Source organism: Eretmochelys imbricata, chromosome 1 (assembly GCF_965152235.1).
Source record: "Eretmochelys imbricata isolate rEreImb1 chromosome 1, rEreImb1.hap1, whole genome shotgun sequence".
NCBI lineage: Eukaryota > Metazoa > Chordata > Testudines > Cheloniidae > Eretmochelys > Eretmochelys imbricata.
Window position 1 is genome coordinate 51,825,851 of NC_135572.1, and position 18,890 is coordinate 51,844,740.

The 18,890-nt window shown below is 37.3% G+C and overlaps 1 protein-coding gene across 5 annotated transcripts in view; it reads left to right on the forward strand.

Moving 5' to 3' along the window:
- The window catches only part of NBEA (neurobeachin), an 843,583-nt gene that overhangs the window by 346,274 nt on the left and 478,419 nt on the right, over nt 1–18,890 (forward strand). For 2 of the 5 annotated variants that reach the window (XM_077806437.1, XM_077806454.1), the window contains exons 25-30: nt 4,739–4,747; nt 8,252–8,432; nt 11,421–11,551; nt 12,886–12,993; nt 14,714–14,882; nt 17,197–17,292. In XM_077806437.1, coding sequence (XP_077662563.1) covers nt 4,739–4,747; nt 8,252–8,432; nt 11,421–11,551; nt 12,886–12,993; nt 14,714–14,882; nt 17,197–17,292 — 694 coding nt within the window. Of the gene's footprint in view, nt 1–4,738; nt 4,763–8,251; nt 8,433–11,420; nt 11,552–12,885; nt 12,994–14,713; nt 14,883–17,196; nt 17,293–18,890 lie in introns of all 5 variants that reach the window. The other 3 variants (XM_077806446.1, XM_077806462.1, XM_077806429.1) reach the window with 3 other exon arrangements.

Sequence of the window (18,890 nt, forward strand, 5' to 3'; positions counted from 1 at the left end):
TGGGAGCAGGCAGGAAACTGGGATTGGTTGGGCAGGGGGATTGCGAGCTGGGAGGGAAACAAGAGGAACCAGTAGGTGTTGGGGTACACTGAAATTTGACGGGATTGGGGGAGGGCGGAGAGACTGGGACTGAAAACCAGTGGGACAGGGGGAAGATGTTAAAAGGAAGGGAAACCAGTCTGACAAGGAACAGGGGTGCGAGGGCAGAATTGGTATTCTCTGGGCAAAGAAACTGGAAAGGAGATGGTGGAGAAGGGACAATGAGGTTGGACAAGGAGCCCAGGGATGGAGATTAGGACAGGGAAGATGGGGGCTGCACAACTGGAGGTCAGGGTGAGGGAGAAAGATGGGATGAGGAATCAAGAGGAGGGAACTGGAAATACCTGGGCAAGGAGACTGGGCAGAAGGAAATTGGGATGGTGGAGGGAGGATATGATTGGCTGGGCAAGGAGACGGGGACTGGGATGAGAAGCCTGAAATGTGGAGAATGGGACTGGGATGAGGGGTGCTGAAGGGTTAGGACAGGACAGGGATAGATTGAAGAGGAGGGACAGAAGGGGTCACACAGGAAATGGACAGAAGAGTCTGTGCTCACTAGAATGCACTCCTCTCCAGGGCTTGGAATGGGACCCACAATTCCTGAGTCTCCACCATTCCTTTGCTATCAGTCTCTGTGAAAACTGGCAACGTGTTCATCCTCCTCTAGTGCTGCTCCACATAACAGATGGCAGCTGACTACTGATATCAGTTATTCCACTGGTTGAAGTGGCAGAGGTCTATGCCATGGATTGAATGGTCCCTATCCTGCTGATGAATCATAAGAACATAAGAATGGTCATTTTGGGTCAGACCAATGGTCCATCTAGCCCAGTAACCTGTCTTCCAAACTGTGGCAAATGCCAGATGCTTCAAGGGAAATGAGCTGAACAGGGCAGTAATCCAGTGAACCGTCACCTGTCATCCAGTCCCAGCATCTGACCATCTTGGCTAACAGCCACTGAAGGACCTATCCTCCATGAATTTATCTATTTCTTTTTTTAATCCAGTTGCAGTTTTGGGCTTCACAACATTCCTTGGCAACAAGTTCCAGAGCTTGACTGTACGTTGTGTGAAGAAGGACTTGTTTGTTTTAAACCTGCTGCATATTAATTTCATGGGGTGACCCCTGGTTTTTGTGTTATGTGAAGGAGTAAATAACGCTTACTTTCTTCACACCGTTCATGATTTTATAGGCCTTTATCACATCGCCTCTTTACACATTACCTCTTGTCCAAACTGAATTAGACCCAGTCTTTCTAATCTCCCTTCATATGGAAGTGGTTCCATTTCCTTAATTATCATAGAATCCATAGAATGATAGAATCATAGAATATCATAGAATCAGAGTTGGAAGGGATCTCAGGAGGTCATCTAGTCCAACCCCCTGCTTAAAGCAGGACAAATCCCCAACTATTTTCATTGCCCTTGTCCGTACCTTTTCTATATGGTTGTCAATATGATGACACATGCTGGAATTTTGGGGTTTTTTTTAGTTTGCTTTTTTTTTAAACCTAGGAAATTGTACACACACAAACCCTTCCTACATTAAAAGGTCATTATTAAGGTTGCAAAGTCAAGCATCCAAAAGTTAGGAAATTCCAGAATTAAGGTTACCTATGTTACTTTAATTCAGTCCTCTTGTGCGTATGCATTATGATAGTCTCCAATTATGTGATCACATACTGGTTTTTTTTCCCACAGGATCCCTGCCTCATTCAGTTCAGAGGATAGACCTGCTCTGGGAATGAGTCAGGGTTGTCTAGTGAAGGAAACTGTTGTTTGTAGGACCCCTGCTCCATTTGTTGCAGAAATGCAGGGAATGAAGCAAGGGGATTACAGGAACGGAAAGGACAGTCTCTTTGTTAAGGTAGTTGAATCCTGCTGTGGAGGATTTGATTCTTCTGATGCTAGGCAAGTTGCTTAACCTAGCTTTTAACAGGTGGTCATTTGTTGTGTATACCTCATTTTCTGACTGCTTGACTTGAGAACCTGAGGTCTGATTTGCAGAAGAGCTGAGCACTCTCAACTGCAACTGACCTGGAGCTGTGCTTTAAACATATGAAATGCTATATAATGCTAAGAATTTGGAAAAATCAGGTTCTAGATGTCTCAAATTGGGCACCCAAAGTTAGCAGATACTTGCGGACCTTAACATCTCTGTGCCTCAGCCCCCTATCTGTAAAATGTGGATGATCATAACCCGCATCTCACAGAGTTGTTGTGAAAATAAATTCATTAATGTTTGTGAAGCACTCTAGTGAGGAGCACCATAGAGGAAACCATGAGGAAATTATTAATGCGTCTTCCGAGCAATTTTTAGATAGTGTGGAGTAAATAAGGTCTAGGGACACACCTTGAGCAAATGAAGATACAACAAAATATTGAATTTCTGCTTATTAAGTGAGCACCATCTGTTCTGTGCAGTGAATTGAGGCAGGGCACTTGTGGAAAACATAGTAGGTGATCATATAATTAAAGACTGTATCATAATGCATGCACACAAGAGGGCTGAAATAAAGTCACACAGGCAAAATATTCAGGTGTTAATTTGAGTGCTTGACATTGCAACTTTAACAATTTGCTTTTAACGTAGTTGCTGGTGGGCTTTTTGTTTGTTGGGGGGATTGCATGTGATTTAGTATAAAAATTGCATAGAGCCAAGGATAGGTGCCTTTTAATTTCCAATGGGATGTATGAAATAATACATGAAAATACTAAAATAAATAAAAATGATAAGCATATATTTTGATCTAATAATGTTGTTTTATGATGATATGCCAGAAAGAGTTCATTTCCCAGTCCTAGTTTACTGTTCATTGGGGTAGCAGGGACTGAGGTAGTCCTTCAAAGACCTCGCATGGGGAGATATTAATATACATCTTTTTAGCACTTACACTATTTTTGGTGTCTTAAATTTACGTGACATTTTATAAATACAAATAAGACACTCCGTGTGCCCCAAAATTTTTGCAACCATATAAGACAAAATGTGAAAATGCAAAACAAGACAAAGAGCATTCAGGATTGTGAAAAATGCATTTTGTTAAAAGCAACATATGTCGCCAGTTAAAGCATGGGGTGGACAGACTGACAGTTCCAGCTAGTCATTAGTTCATATAAAATGGCAGCCATAACCAGGGACTTAAAGATGTGGGTTAAAGGAGAAAATGGAAACTTTGGGGCTCAAACAGGGCTTCAGTGAACCTAACGTCAAATCCTCGTCCCATTGAAATCAGTGGGAGTTATGCCATGGATGTGATGGGACCAGGGTTTCACCTGTTTCAAACGCTAAAGAAAAAATGTGGGTGGGTCCCAAAGATGGGTTTAAGCTTAGAGTCCGGACCAAACTTCCACATGTGGAAGGATGGTTAGACACCGTTTCCTGCCAAAAAAGAAAAGAAAACTTCCTTCTCATTTTGCTGGAGTCGCTACTGTGATGGACTATTAGTGTAACATAGCTGGAATGCTTTTGGTTTCAAAAATGTGCTATCTGAATTATGACAGTATTAAAATATTCTTGAAAAATAGGTTTTTTTTACTTTCATATCTGGAGAATCTTTCTTGTGCTGCAAATCTATTGTGTACAACATCACAGCATCTGAGACACCAAGATTTTGTTCTATGTACAAGGCAAAAACAGATAGCACATTGTGGTAACTGTTAGTAATATATTACATTTTAATATTGACTACCATAAATTGTCTTCAGTGCTGGAGGTGCAGTAGTCTTCTATTTTTCCAAGGTAGTTAGGGCCTAAATTATCAAAAATGACTTGTGATTTTGAGTCCCTCAATTTTTAGATACCCCACTTGCTCAGCACCCACCCTTTAAGGTTTAACAGGTTGGGGATTTAAAATTGTAAAGGCCCCCAAAATAATGTTTAAAAATATGGCTCCTGACAACTTAAATGACAGGCCTGTTGTGGGGAGAGGGCTCTTACTGAGAGCAAGGGGTTCTGACTGAAAATAAAACAAGAAACCCTGCAGAACTGCTAAGATTGGTGTTCTGGGACTAGCCCCAAACTCCCTGAGGTGATCCAAAACTTGGACTTCCACTGGTGGCTCAAATTCATTCAAATGTTTAGTACAGTTTGGGATTAAGTGTGAAAATTGTGCACAACTCTGGTGTATGTGTAACAAGGTATGTTGTGGTGCTCCAATCCAAAGAGCATTACCGCTGAAGAATCAAGCATTTTTTCTTCTGATTTATATGTATGTTTTGTCAATTAATTTTATTCATATGATTTATCTCTCAAATCATAAATACTAAGGCTGAATTTACTTTTTTCAGTTTCAGTTAACTGGAGAATGACACAATTATGTCATGTACTTCCGTGATTTATATAACAAGTAAAATTCTACTGTGGGCATACATTACTAACACATTTTCTCAATGTATATATTTAAAATATGTATTTCGGTTTGGATGGATCAATGTGGAAAGGAGCTGTATAATAAGATTAAAAGAATAGATTTAAAGTCCACACTATGTGCAGTTTAGTTATTTTTTAAGTCTTTGTTTTCAAATGTTCACTTTCTAAGATGCAATGTTTATGTCTATTATAAATTAATCAGATAAAGATATGATTCCAAGATATTACTTTGTTTCAATTTTACATTGTATTTTCAGTTAACTTTAATAATTTTCTTTTTCTTTTATTGTTGTAATCTGTTGTCTGTTTTGTCTATTGCATGTCCAGGGTTCTAAGGTTAGTATTACTGCTGTAAGTTTCAGTTTTTAAGTTTTTCAAATTTTATTATTTTTGATAATTTGATATTTTGGCTTTTTTTAAAAACAATTTTCATGCCATATTTTAGGATATGGTCAGGGGTAAATTAGATGCATTTATGGACTTTTCCTGAAATATTTATTTTAGTGTAATCTAATGCATTGGCTAGTGATTATATGCTGCTTATTGTAAACTACCAAGTCAAAGTTAGACAAGTCTATGATCTAATATAAATTGCAGAAGTGTCAGTCTGCTGTGAAAATCTGATTTAGTTCAAGCTCTGGATGTATAACCATCTGGGAATTTAGTTATTCCTTTTAAAATTTACATAGTAAGCATGAATTTTACCATACCATTCTAAAACATTCTAGCTGCTGAAAACAGTTTGCTAAACAAGAAAATGTCTCTTAAATGTAGTCAGAATACATGTTAGTGTGTTACCTTTAAGAGGTGGATTTCATTATAGTAATTAGATCTAATAGAAGGCTATATATTGTCTTCATAATGAATTGGCAGCATTTAGGAAGATTTCCTAAAGAAAATCTTAATTTTTTCTTCTATGTAATGCTAGCAAAAATCATGTAAAAAGTATTCTGTGGTAAAAACTATACATGTAAAAACTATACATGCTTTTACATGGATTTACTATGTCATGTGAAAATAAACCTGGACATATCACATTGGGAGGTAAAAGAAGATCTACGCCCTTAAGAAAATGTATATGGTTCAACATAGTTAATTGTATTATAGCAATAATCCACAACAGGGAGTCCATTAATAGGCCATTGGTGCATATTTCTGGTGTATATTGAGGTGAGTCCAAAGGCCACGTTTCTATAACCCCCTGAGAATTGCACCAGCAGCCTACTAATGTATACCCTGGCATGGCTTCTTGATATTCAGATATGGCTTCTTCAGTTTAAATTTCATTTGTGTAAGTGTTTTATATATAAACAATTTGCTACTTTTCTATGTGAATTAATAAATTTTTTCTACTATGAAAAGGGGGTCACAGTAGAAAAATAACAGAAAATAGCAGGGAATAACTGCCTAGAGGAATAGTAGTGGCAGCCCTTCAAAGGGGGAAATGGTGTTTCAAAGGTCTGATTGTCATAATATCATTTGTTTTGTCTTGCTGGACAGATTTTAAATAGTGACAACCCTTCCCAGAATACTCATGTAACTGACATGTCTTGTTCTTTAGAAAAATAAAATGCAATGTTATCTTATCATTCTGATGACAGAAAGACACGTTATACCTTTCACGTGTCAGAACAATTGTTTTCTTAATATTGTTTGGCATTATTTGCACTGTTGGTATGTTGTTAAACCTAAACAACTGTTTCAACAAGTTACTGTTCATTGAGGATATTAAATTCTCAGCAATAGGAAAATAAAGGGTTTTAAAAGAATTTTCTCTATTGTTGTTACGGAAAGAAATGTGTATAACAGGACAAAATAATGTATTTTAAGCTCCTTATTTGTCTTACAGAATCCCTGAAACTGGAACCAAAAGGCTAAAAATTTTCACAAGCACCTGAGCCCCATTTTCACAAAAGACCTAGGAACTTAAGTCCCATTGATTATCAGTGAGACTTAGGCTCCTAAAGCCAAGGTATTTAGGTGCCTGAAGATGCCGATAGGCACCTTATGGGATTTTCAAAAGCACCTAGGCACCTAATTCTCAGAGATTTTAATGGGAGTTGGCTTCCTAGGCACTTCTGTAAATCCCACTAGACACCTACCTGCATATTTAGACATCTAAATTAATTTAAAGATCTATCCCTAAGAGCTTAACTCACTTTTGAAAATGAGGCTCAGGCTCCAGTCAACTTAGGCACTTTTGAAAATGTTACCCTAAATCATAACCCTTTTTTACATTTATAAAACAATTGCAGACTCAGGAGTGACTTTGCCTTGAGCCTAGACTAAGGGAACAGCCCAAGATGAAGACTGTGATTCCATATGGAATGAATGCTGCAACAGGTGTAAACTTGACATGATTTCCTCCCTCACTAGAGCAGCAGGGAGGGACTAAACTCCCTCCCCTGCTGATCCAGGGAGGGAGTAAACTGTGCTAGGTTGATGCCCAATACAGTGTACATTCCTCAGTGTGTCATTTATTGTGTAGTTGGAGCCAAGACTCTGCCCAGTTCCCACCCCATTCCACTTCTCCCACCTGTCTGTGAGAGTAGGGGCAGGTGGAGACATAGCAGCTCTGCAGAGCCCATTTTCCTTCCTGTGCTGTCATGCAGTTAGTTTGCTCAGAGACGTAAAGGGGTGTCATGCACTCCCTTATGCCTTGTACGGCTGTGGTAGCTGGGCCACAATTTGGTTCTATGTAAATAGTAATAATTTTCTCACAGATATTAGACTTCATAATACCTATTACAGCATGCAAGTGTTAATTCATTTTCCCACTCCATTGTTTTAAGTTCACTCATAAGTAATTTACATTGATGAAAAATATAGATAGGCTTGGCAGGATTCAATTTCAATCAACAGATTTTGATAAATGTTCATTTCAACTGACATACTGAAACGAGTGAAAAATAGAGTGATTGGTAAAAGTCAGCGGGAGTGCAGCCTCTCTCTCCCCTTGTGCCTGTATGGATCGGTCATCAACTGTTGTCACAGGAGTGGGGCCATGACAGCGGGGCTGCAGAGAGGTCTCTATGCTGCCACTGAGCCAGTGACACTGGATCTCTTCAGGTGCAAGGTGCAGAGAAGGCTGAAGCCCTGGTGGGCCAGAGTAGACACCGCCAGCCAAGATTGCAAGGAGGAGGCCACCCTGCTTCAGGCAGGAGCCATTCAGCAGCAGGGTGGCCTCACCCATGGCTGGGGATAATCACAGCTTCTCGCAGCCCTGGCCGAGTGTGTCTGCTCTGCTCTGCTCCATCAGGACCACGAACTTCCCTGTACCTTGCGTCTGCCAGGATCAGGTGTTACCAGCCCCACGGCTGTTCAGGGAGCCCTTTGCAACTCCGCTGTCACGGTCCTACTCAGTCACTCACCCACCAGCCAGGAATGTGACAGCCATCCCTGGGCACAGAAGTTGTTCAGCAGCAGCATCCCATAGCCAGGGGATCATCCTCCTTGCAACCCTGGCCAGGAGTCTCTGTTCCACCAAGCCAGGACCACAGCCTCCCCGTACCTTGGGCCCTGATGCCTTGAACCCCCCATCTACACAGGGAGCCCCTTGCAGTCAGTGCTATCCTAAGTCAACCCTTTGCCCCTTTAATTTGCAGCAACTGTAAAAATAAAAATAGGGGAAAAATGAAAAATGTCTTAAAATATAAAACAATATTAACCATTGAAATTATAAAACAAACCTGAATTCTGCCAACCCTAAATATAGGAAATAGTTTTTTTTGTAATTTTTCTCATTTACTTATTTATTGTTAACCATTAAAATTGAGATGTGGGTGTGCTATATTTGTTGTTTGAAACTGTTAAGTCTAATATAATTATTTTCTCTTAAAGACTGAATTGGAAAATATTGAAGTGACCCAAGGAATGTCAGCAGAGACAGCAGTGACTTTCCTGAGCCGTCTAATGGCTATGGTTGATGTACTGGTATTTGCCAGTTCTCTAAACTTCAGTGAGATTGAAGCTGAAAAAAACATGTCTTCTGGAGGCTTAATGCGACAGTGCCTAAGGCTGGGTAAGTCTGTATAGAACAACACAGACAGTGTGCATTAAATAATTACTTACAGATCAATGAGCTAAGGCTACAATGAATAAAAGTAGGAATTAACCTGGTTTTGACTATGATGTGATAGACTAAAATACCACAGAGTTTTTATTGACTTGTTACAATAGTTATGATGGTTCTATTGAAACACAAAAATAGATGAGAATCAATCACATGTCCAGATTTAAAGTTGTCATTGATGAAATTCAAATTGTAAATCAGGTTGTAGGATAGTAAAATATTAACACAAGAAAACTAGTGAAAGGAAGAAATACTGTTTCCTTCAAACACTGATCTGCTGTTCTGCTCTTCTGTTGTAAGATTTTTAATTGTGGTCTTTGGTTCTCCAAGAATTGCCTCTGCAGATCCTCTTTTGGGAGAATACACCTCACCCATGTGCCTGTAAAGCATCTAGCAAACAGTGATAGTTTGGACTATGTGTACACAGTTTTGTAAATGAAAACATTCTTTGAAAGGGTATGAAGAACTGTGACCCCGTGTGTCCTCGTTATCTTTCCTGTTGCTGTTGGCAGCAGGTCTTGGAAATATTGTCTTTTCAAATGAATTGCAGCATCATTTGTTGCTGACAAAAAATTATTCAGCTCAGTCAAGAACTGAGTAGACTCATGAGGAATTTAAGAGGGGCCTAATCAAACTGCATGAACAACATACAATATGAAGGCAAATTCTATTTTGTTATTTTCATGCTGTCTATATAACAACACTATATCAAATTTTATTCACAAGCTGTTAGATATTATAGTTGTGAAAATAATGTTTTTAATGAAAGCGACCTTGAAGGATCCAGACTCAGTGGTGTGGAGTGAGCTGCAGAACCACAATGGAACAAAGAAGCCTGCGTTAAAGATAGTATTCTGGTGCACCGATGTCCTATGGTTTTATTTTTAAAACAGACTCTGGATTCAGGAAAGCCTCGTATAACAGCACACCTTTGTTTCAAAGGTGGTTACAAATCCACAGCAAGCTGGCTGAATATTTCCAGCTTTGAAATCTATAAAAATACCATAAGGAGCTCCATTTTGTTTCATTCAATATCCTTCTGATTTTGGAGCCATGGTTGATCATAGAATCATAGAATATCAGGGTTGGAAGGGACCTCAGGAGGTCATCTAGTCCAACCTCCTGCTCAAAGCAGGACCAATCTCCAATTAAATCATGTTCATCATTAAAAATGATGTTCATTTCAGATTCCCCAGTCTTTAATTAGCTATTCATCAACTGTCCTTCAGTGTTTTATAACTTCTAATAATTTTCTCAAGTGTAGGGATCCCTAAAAGGGAAGTCTTGACAAGGTTTATTCAGAATTCTCACTGCTAGTTCAGAACCAAACCTGCCCACACTTTTTTCCCATTTCCTTCAGATTCCTTAGACTATATTTTGAATTGGAAGATACTGAGATTGGCTATGGTCTATTTTAAGCTGTTACTCCAAACAGTATGATCTGTGAGAATAAGTGCACCTGACCTCAGTGACAGCTAGTTCCCAAAATAAGTATTGGAGCTGCAGGTAGCAGTCTCCTGTCTCCCTCCCCCCCCCCCCCAGTATCCTACAGTTGAGTCATGCTGTCAAAGTGGAGAAAACGAGACACTTCTTGGGGATATTACAGGGAAGAGTTTTGGTGGAGGGATAAGGGAAGTTGATGGAGAAGTGGGAAGACAAAAAATGGGTGTCTACCTTCTGGCTCCCACTTCCCATTTTGAAATGGAGAATTGGATCAATTTATAGTAAGAATGCAAATATTTTCCATCTTTGTTCAAGAAAGAGTCTTCTCATTCTGCTGATTATTCTTGTTACCTGTCTCTGAACCCCTTTATATAGTTTTAGAGATATGGTGACCAAGACTGAGCGCACTCTTCTAGGTGAGGTTATACCATTGATTTGTATAAGAGCATTATAATATTTTCTGTGTTATTCTCCATGCTATTCCTTATGCAGTCTACATTTATATATTTTTTTTGGTTTTGGGGAGGATTTTTTTCTGCTGCTGTGCATTGAGCAGAAAGTCACTGAGCTGTCCACAGTGATGCCCAACGCTTTTTGCTAAATTGCTGCAATTAATGTAGGACCTTAGAAGCAGCAAGTGTAGTTCAAATTATTCTGTTTGTTGTGCATTGCTTTAAGTTGTCAATGTTGAATTCCATCTGCCATCATATTGCATGTTGTTTATCTAGTTTGGCTAAGTCCCTCTTAAATTCCTCATAGTCTTCTCAGTTCTTGACTGAGCTGAATAATTTTTGTCAGCTGCAAATTTTCATAGAATTATAGAATATCAGGGTTGGAAGAGACTTTAGGAGGTCATCTAGTCCAATCCCCTGCTCAAAGCAGGACAAACCCCAACTAAATCATCCCAGCCAAGGCTTTGTCAAGCCGGGTCTTAAAAACCTCTAAGGCTGTTTTGCCACAACACTTCTCCCACCTTCTCAGATCACTGATAATTATTATTTTCAGTCCTCATGTGGAACCTTGTGGCAGTCTGTTGCTAATCTCTGACGTGACAGAAAGTAACCATTGATTCCTACCTTTTGTTTTCTGTCTTCTAGCCACAAAAAATGTTAAGGTTGGCTTTGGCAACACTAAGGAGTATGCTTCCAAAAAGAGTGGCTCAACAGGGACAAATATGATCATAATCTAAGAACTTCAGTTACAGGGGAATATTTTGCCTTTTTCAAACTTCTTGTAGCCTTATATACAAGCCTTGTTTAAGACAGCTAGTCATAAAATTAAGGAACCTGATTAACTAAAAACAGAGTGAAATTGGAAAAGTCACCATAATATTTTTTCAGTATCACCAGAATATAATTTAAGAGATTTGTGATGCCTATTTATTTATACAATTGCTACTGGGACATAATCATTCTTTAGAGCTATAGGCACTTCGTTAAATGGTAACACTGTAATCACCTAATGATAATGTTCAATTACATCTTTTTTTTTTAGTTTGTTGTGTTGCTGTGAGAAACTGTTTAGAATGTCGACAAAGACAGAGAGAGAGGGTGAACAAATCTTCACTAATCAGCAGTAAAACTCAGGACACTCTTCAGGGTGTCACTGCAACAGCAATGACCAAGGTAATCTAATGTTGTTTACATAGATTGTACCAGTGCTTAAAATGAGCAGAAGATGATAGTAGTTAGTTTCTAGATTTCTTTTAAAACAGAAGCTGAATTGTCACCCATTTCCTGGCTCTCAAAAGAAAACCTTTTCTTTTTCATTGAAACAAGAAAAAAATTAAAAGGAAGAAAATAGTTAATTTAATGGTGTGAATAGAACTGTTCTCCACACTTTACTCTCTCTCCTACTTCTGCTCCAGAGAGCAAATCTGCTCCCCCACCCTGTTGCAATTTGACCTATCTATACATATTTCATTAATTTCTAACGCCTCATGAGATGCATGGCCAAAGCCTGCAATCAAATCTTTGTTGGTGGACTCTTAGATCCTTGTAGAATCCCATTAACTTCAGTGGGGCTCTGTGTGTAAATCGCAGTCTGTCTTTGTGGATATGACTCCAAGAATGGGGTCTAAATTTGTTTGTCACTTACATTTCAGTCACTTTGGTGTCCTTATTATTTAAGTTGCTCATTTCTGAATATTCTCCAATTTGTTCACAGTTTTGGGGGTTGAAGGGCCCTAAACTAAATGTACAGAGACCATCCCTGGTCTCAAAGATGATACTTTGGTATATGCAGCCCAAATTTACTTATGATAATCTCATTACTACTTTCACAATATAGTCTCTTGCCACAAAATACAGTTCAGATAAGACTTATATCCACAAATATGTTTACCCCAAATATTGCTAGATTATTTTATAAAACCATACCAAAAATATATTCTAGCAATTTTGCCAAACTCCGCACAAGACAAACATTGGACAGTAGAAATAGAACACTTCTATATGTTAATTATTATTTGGATTGCAGTGTTTATTGTTTAAAGAAAACAGGTCACATTACTGTAAGTAGAATACTGAACATGCATGGCCTGCATGGGACTCTAATAATAATTCCTTGTATAAAATAGAATGAGGCTGAATTTTCTAAGTTATTTTCAATTATACAAACACATTTTCAGCCTATCACATGCATAGGAAATACTTCTTATTAATAGTACAAAAAAATTAGTCTCCTCTGGGTACAGTAAATATGCTAACTACTAGAGAGTGGTGTATTTGTCTAGTAGGATTAAAACATTGCTTTTGAAGACCATAAACAATTATGTATTTGACTATTCATTACAAATGCATTAAAATAAGCATCACTGTGTTTGTAGAACCAGTAACTGAATGTTGCCTTTTTTGTCTTCAAGTTAGTACTAATGTATTTAATTTATTTATTGGGGATCAAATAAATGCATTGAATGAAAATATCTGTACAGTTTGGAAAAATAATTTTACATTTTTAGACACCATTGGAAAATGTTCCTGGTAACCTTTCCCCAATAAAGGATCCTGATAGACTTCTTCAGGATGTTGACATTAATCGTCTGCGAGCAGTTGTTTTCCGTGATGTGGTGAGTAATATGGACTGTGGTTTTTCTTTTTGTAATATATGCACTAATAGTTAAAAGAAAGATTAATGTTACAAATAACTTTCATTTTAAAAAAGGACAGCCTTGGAAGCTGGATGGACTTAAAATCTGTGTTCACCTCCAAAAAATGCTTTCCATATTTTGGGGGAAGAAATCTGCCAAATTCTACATAATTTGTCTTTCTCCTTTTTCTTACAAAATGAAGTGTTTAATAAAAGTGATCTTATTTGGTAAGAAAGATGCCTTATATAATTTCATTGCACTTTACAAGCTGAAACTGATATGCAAACTACATGCAAGGAAAACTTCAACAACCTCTGAAATGCAGCAACCTCTGGGGTGAAATGTTGCACCTCCTTATTGATGCAATATTTATAATCATATAAGATCCAGTTCTGTGGTGGTGCTGAGTAGCTTTATATAACCCATCTATGCTAAATAACTTTAGTATCCCTTCTGGCAGTATTATAGGGGAATGCATGCTGAACCACAAATGCTGATGTAGACTTCTCAGAATAGTTGCTGCATCTGTAAATGGCACAGAAATAAATATAATATCTTCACTCATTTTATGCTATAAATTTATAGTGTGGTCTGGAAGTAAGAGCAAGTGACTGGGAATTCTGACTCTTTAGTTCTATTGCTGAATTTGCCACTTGTTTGTTGTGAGATCTTGGGCAAGTCACTTAACCTTTCTGTGTTTAGGCTTATCCGTTCATTGATTCATAGATTTCCAAAGCCAGAAGGGACAATTGTGATCATCTAGTCTGACCTTCTCTATGTCACAGGCCATAGAACTCCCAGATTAATTGCTAGAGTATATCTTTTTAGAAAATATTTAATCTTGATTTAAAAATTATCCGTGATGGAGAAACACTCCATCCTAGAAATCCTAGCTGATTTTGGCTCATAATTGTTTTCAGCTTTGTGTAACTGGCTTTAACACATCAAGCATATACATATTGCTGATTTGGACTTGAGTCTTCTTTCACATTGTAATGTGATCAAGTCATGATCACTTGTACTTGAGCTAACTTTAATTTTTAGTTCTGTGATCAGTTACTATTTACCTGTTAGAAGAAGGTCTAATAAAGGATTCCTTTGTGTTGGTTTCAACACTTTTCGAGTTAGGAAATTGTCACCTATAATTTTTACAAATTCAGAGGATGATCTAGTACTGGCAGCATGAGACTGCCAGCATATGGCACACAAATTGAAGTCCCCTATGATTACACGTTTTTTTTTCTACATGTTGTAGATTGGTATGTAAATTGATGGTCATCCTGTTCCCTAGTGTGGTTTGGTGGTCTGTAGCAAAGCACAAGATGGCGTATTATTTGGTGTCTATCTGTTAAGACATTGATTCGTAAGCATTCAAGATCATTTTGTTCTGAGTGCATCAGAAACAGATAATGCTATTTTTTGACACAGAGGGCTATTCCCCCTCCTCTTTTTCCCACACTGTCCTTCCTAAATAGGTTATTATTAAATGATTATTCTATTATTTTATTATTATTTTATTATTAATCATTATTAAATTATTTTAACATTCCAATTAGTATATAGGTAATTCAAGAATTGAATTGTAAGCAAGTATAACACCTAAAAAGGTTGATTTTTCTAAAACATATTGATTATCTTGATTTAAAAGTTCCATGTAAGTATGAAGTATGATACATGTGTTCCTTTTCCTCTCACTCAGGATGATAGCAAACAGGCTCAATTTTTGGCTTTGGCAGTAGTTTACTTTATTTCTGTGCTGATGGTCTCCAAGTACCGTGATATACTAGAACCTCAACGGGAGACTGCAAGATGTGGGAGCCAGGCAGGTAGAAATATCAGACAAGAAATAAATTCACCAACAAGTACAGGTACATCTATTTTCCCCACTTATTTTTCATTTTGTTTTTCAGAATTTCCTTGAAATGGTAAATATTTGACTACAAAAACTCTTTTAAATTGTCTGAAAGGTGTGATGGCTAATTAGACTATTTTGTTATTCTTTAGTTTCTCCAAGCTTCTTTAATATGTTGGTTGCTAATAAGTTAGATTTAAATTATGAGCTTCTGCTTATTGGGTTTAACTTACTTTCATTTGCTTATTCTGTATTTATGCATCCATTTTTAAATTTATATGTACATTCAATGAAGGAGATGCTTGTGAATTTAAAGTTTTGAAAGGACAAGATATTAAACTGTCAAAGTAAACCTAAAAATTGCCATTTGTCTACTGTGAGCAGCTATCTCTGACTCTAAATGCACTGTCTGAAGTTTGTAATCAGCAAATACAGCTAGCTCCGTAGTTGAAGTTACTTCTGTTTAAACTTAGTCTTGTGAAAAGCTAATATAGCAAGGACTGCTAACTCTCTTGAGTCCTGCTGTCTTGCTAGTTTGGGTCTGCATTGAAAAGCTCCTGGAAGTCTAATATACCAGAATTGTTGCCTTTATTGCATTCTTTACCTGATTAGTGTGAATTCTTATTTTTTCATGGCAACTGATATCCCAGTCTTTGGGGATACTATCTGTCAGCTGCAGAACCTGCCAAGAGTTTAGTATCCAAATACGTTCCTCCACTGTTTGTAATGTTCAGTCTGCCAGTCCAATGGCTTATTTAAGCAGATTGGTTTATGACTGTGCTCTGTTTTCTCTCTCAGAACAGCCATATAAATATATTGGAAAAGAGTGATTAGAAATCAGTGGCCAAATCTCTGCATGTTGTTTTTCATGAACATGTTGCTTCTTGTACTGAATTTGATTTGCTGTCTTAGTTTCTGGAACTGCTGATTTACATATCACATATAATGTAATTTAAATTCATGTCCTATTTGCTTTTATTTAGGGCTGTCAAATGATTTAAAAAGTTGCAATTAATAGTGAGATAAAAAAAAGTTGTGATTAATCAGTTTTAACCACACTTTCAAACAATAATAGAAAACCAATTTAAATATATTATAAATATTTGGATGTTTTCTACATTTTCAGATATATTGATTTCAATTACAACACAGAATACAAAATGTATACTGCTCACTTTATATTATTTTATTACGAATATTTGCACTGTAAAAAAGATGAACAGAAGTAGTATTTTCAATTTACATCATACAAGTACTATAGTGCAATCTCTTTATCATGATAGTGAAACTTACAAATGTAGCATTATTTCTTCATAACTGCACTCAAAAACAAAACAGTGTAGTCTCTAAAGTTTTACAGTCCTACTTCTTGTTCAGCCAATCGCTAAGACAAACAAGTTTGTTTACATTTTCAGGAAAATTGCTGCCCGCTTCTTTTTTACAGTGTCACCTGAAAGGGAGAACAGGTGTTTGCATGACATTGTTGTAGCGATCATTGCAAGGTGCCAGACATGCTAGTGCCAGATATGCTAAATATTCATACGTCCCTTCATGCGTTGACTTGTAGATTGTACTATTTTTTTTGTTTACGGTGCAAATATTTGTAATACAAAAATTTTTTAAAGTGGGCACTGTACACTTTATATTCTGTGTTGTGGTTGAAATCAATCTATTTGAAAACGTAGAAAAACTTCCAAAATATTTATAATAAATTTAAATTGGAATTCTGTTATGGTTTAACAGTGTGATTAAAACTGCAATTAAATCACGACTTTTTTTTTAATCTAGTTAATTTGTTTTGCATTAAAACTTGAGTTAACTGGAATTAATTGACAGCCCTATATATTGACAGACCTTTTATTCATTTTATCTAATTCATTGTTATATCTTAGCTTGCTTACTTTCTACCTTTGTATGCTAAGCTTTTTTAAAAAAAATCCATGTCTTCATTGGCTGTTTTCATTTAATAAACTTATATTTAAATGGTCAGCTATGAGAAACCATAATTTTATGTTGTATTTAATGTGTCCTTCCTGGTCATATGCTGTGGTGCTGGAGTAGGAAACTGCTTGTTTCAATTAACTATTTCAGCCATTTTTGTCTTTGTCTTTTTCCCTATAAATGTTCTTCTTATGATTCCCTACTAATTGGTCTGATGTTTCCTATCTCTTGATACATAACTTGTTTCCTTCCTTCAGAAATGCATTTTTGTTAATAGTTCCATAGTTGCATGTTTCAGTGAGATAGGACTTCTGCCATGGATCCACAGTGGATCAGATCACAGGCGATTATTAGCTGGCTCACATTTGATTCCATGATTTTCTCCACAGTTGTGGTCATACCATCTATCCCTCACCCAAGTTTGAACCATGGATTCCTTGCCAAGTTAATTCCTGAGCAGAGCTTTGCCCACTCATTTTACAAAGGTAATATTAACATCATCTCCTAACCTGTTTGGGTGTCCTTATTTAATGTAATGTAATTAAATAACTAACCGTGATGTAATTGTTGGTAAATAAGCATACGCCTCAGGTTACATGGAGATCAGACTGTCACCTGATGAGGATACCCTTAAGACAAGGCTTTCTTCCTGGCTACATTTTCTTTAGGAAATATCTTTCCTACTTCCTCTACCATTTGTTCATTTCAGTGACACCTACTAAATTAATTAATAGTAGGTAAACAAAAAATTAGTGTTAAGGTAGAGAGAGATGAGAAGGAAGTTTTGAATGTTTTTGGTTTGGGCTTATTCTTTTTCTTCTTGCTGCAACAATACCTCCTTTAGTTATGAAAACAAATCAGACCTATTCTAAAGATATTGCATACAGGGAATAAATTAAATCTTTAGTACTACTTTTTTGTGCCCCCTTTCCTCACACCCCCTACCTTTTCTTCCTTTCCTTTTCTTTTTTCTTTCACTTTTTGTTTGTATGTAAACCTTTATATTGTATATAATGTAAAGTTTTATTTTGTGTGTTGTTGATTGCTGTACTGTGCTATTCTGGAGAGAGACAGTTTCTGCAGTCACAGCAAATGTTTTGTAATACAGGCTGGTTTTTCAGATAGAAAATATGCATATGCATGGACTATGTTTTTCAAATGTAAGGGATTTGCATATGTACAAAGTTAAATAGGTACATTTGTAGCCAAGTGTGCATGTGAATTTCCCAACTTGTGTGCACATTATGGTGGAAGTGCAAAAAGTGAATGGATACAACCACACTTTATCTGATGATCGTGCTCTCTGTGTCACTCTGATAAAAACCCAAAGAGTAAAAAGAATGATAAATACAAAGAAAAAAATAGTAATTAATTCTGTAACTACTTCTGATAAAATATGAGGAATAGGATGACTTCCTAGTTCACTAAGAATACTTAGCACTTATATGGTGCTTTTCATGTTCCAAGTGCTTTACAATGTTAAACCCTTCAATCAAGCATTCTCACAAACAATGTTTGGTGGCCTCGGAGTGTGGTCATCAATTCTTTCTGGTGACCGCTCTGACAATTTTTCCTAAAATACTTAATTAACTTTAGCAAAAACAAAGAAACATGCACATATACATGTCCAAATCATTGTTATTTATTTATGTGGGGTTTTGTCTGCAGACGCAATAATAAAAATAATGTACAGTTGTCTCTTATTTTTTACTGAACCAAAATGGAATCGCAACACAAATAAGGTGCTCTGCATGTTCTTGTCTTTTTTGTTGTTTCTTTTGCGCTTTTTTATAATTAAGACTTGCTAGGTAGTAAGCTAGCTGGGAGACACTGAAAAGTCATATTAACAAACATACAAATATTGTTTTTCACAGCAGAGACTTGCTCAGCCCCAGCAAACCAGGGAGAAATTAAGGCCTGGATGGGGAGGTGGGTAGGGCGGCAGCAGGGGCTAGGGCAATGGGGGTGGGGGACTAGGGACAGCAGCGGATGCTGGGGCAACGTGGGGGGTGGTGAGCCTGGGGATGGCACCGAAACCTGGAGCTCGCTGCTGTGTGCCCAGAGCCTGCCGCCCCACTGGCTC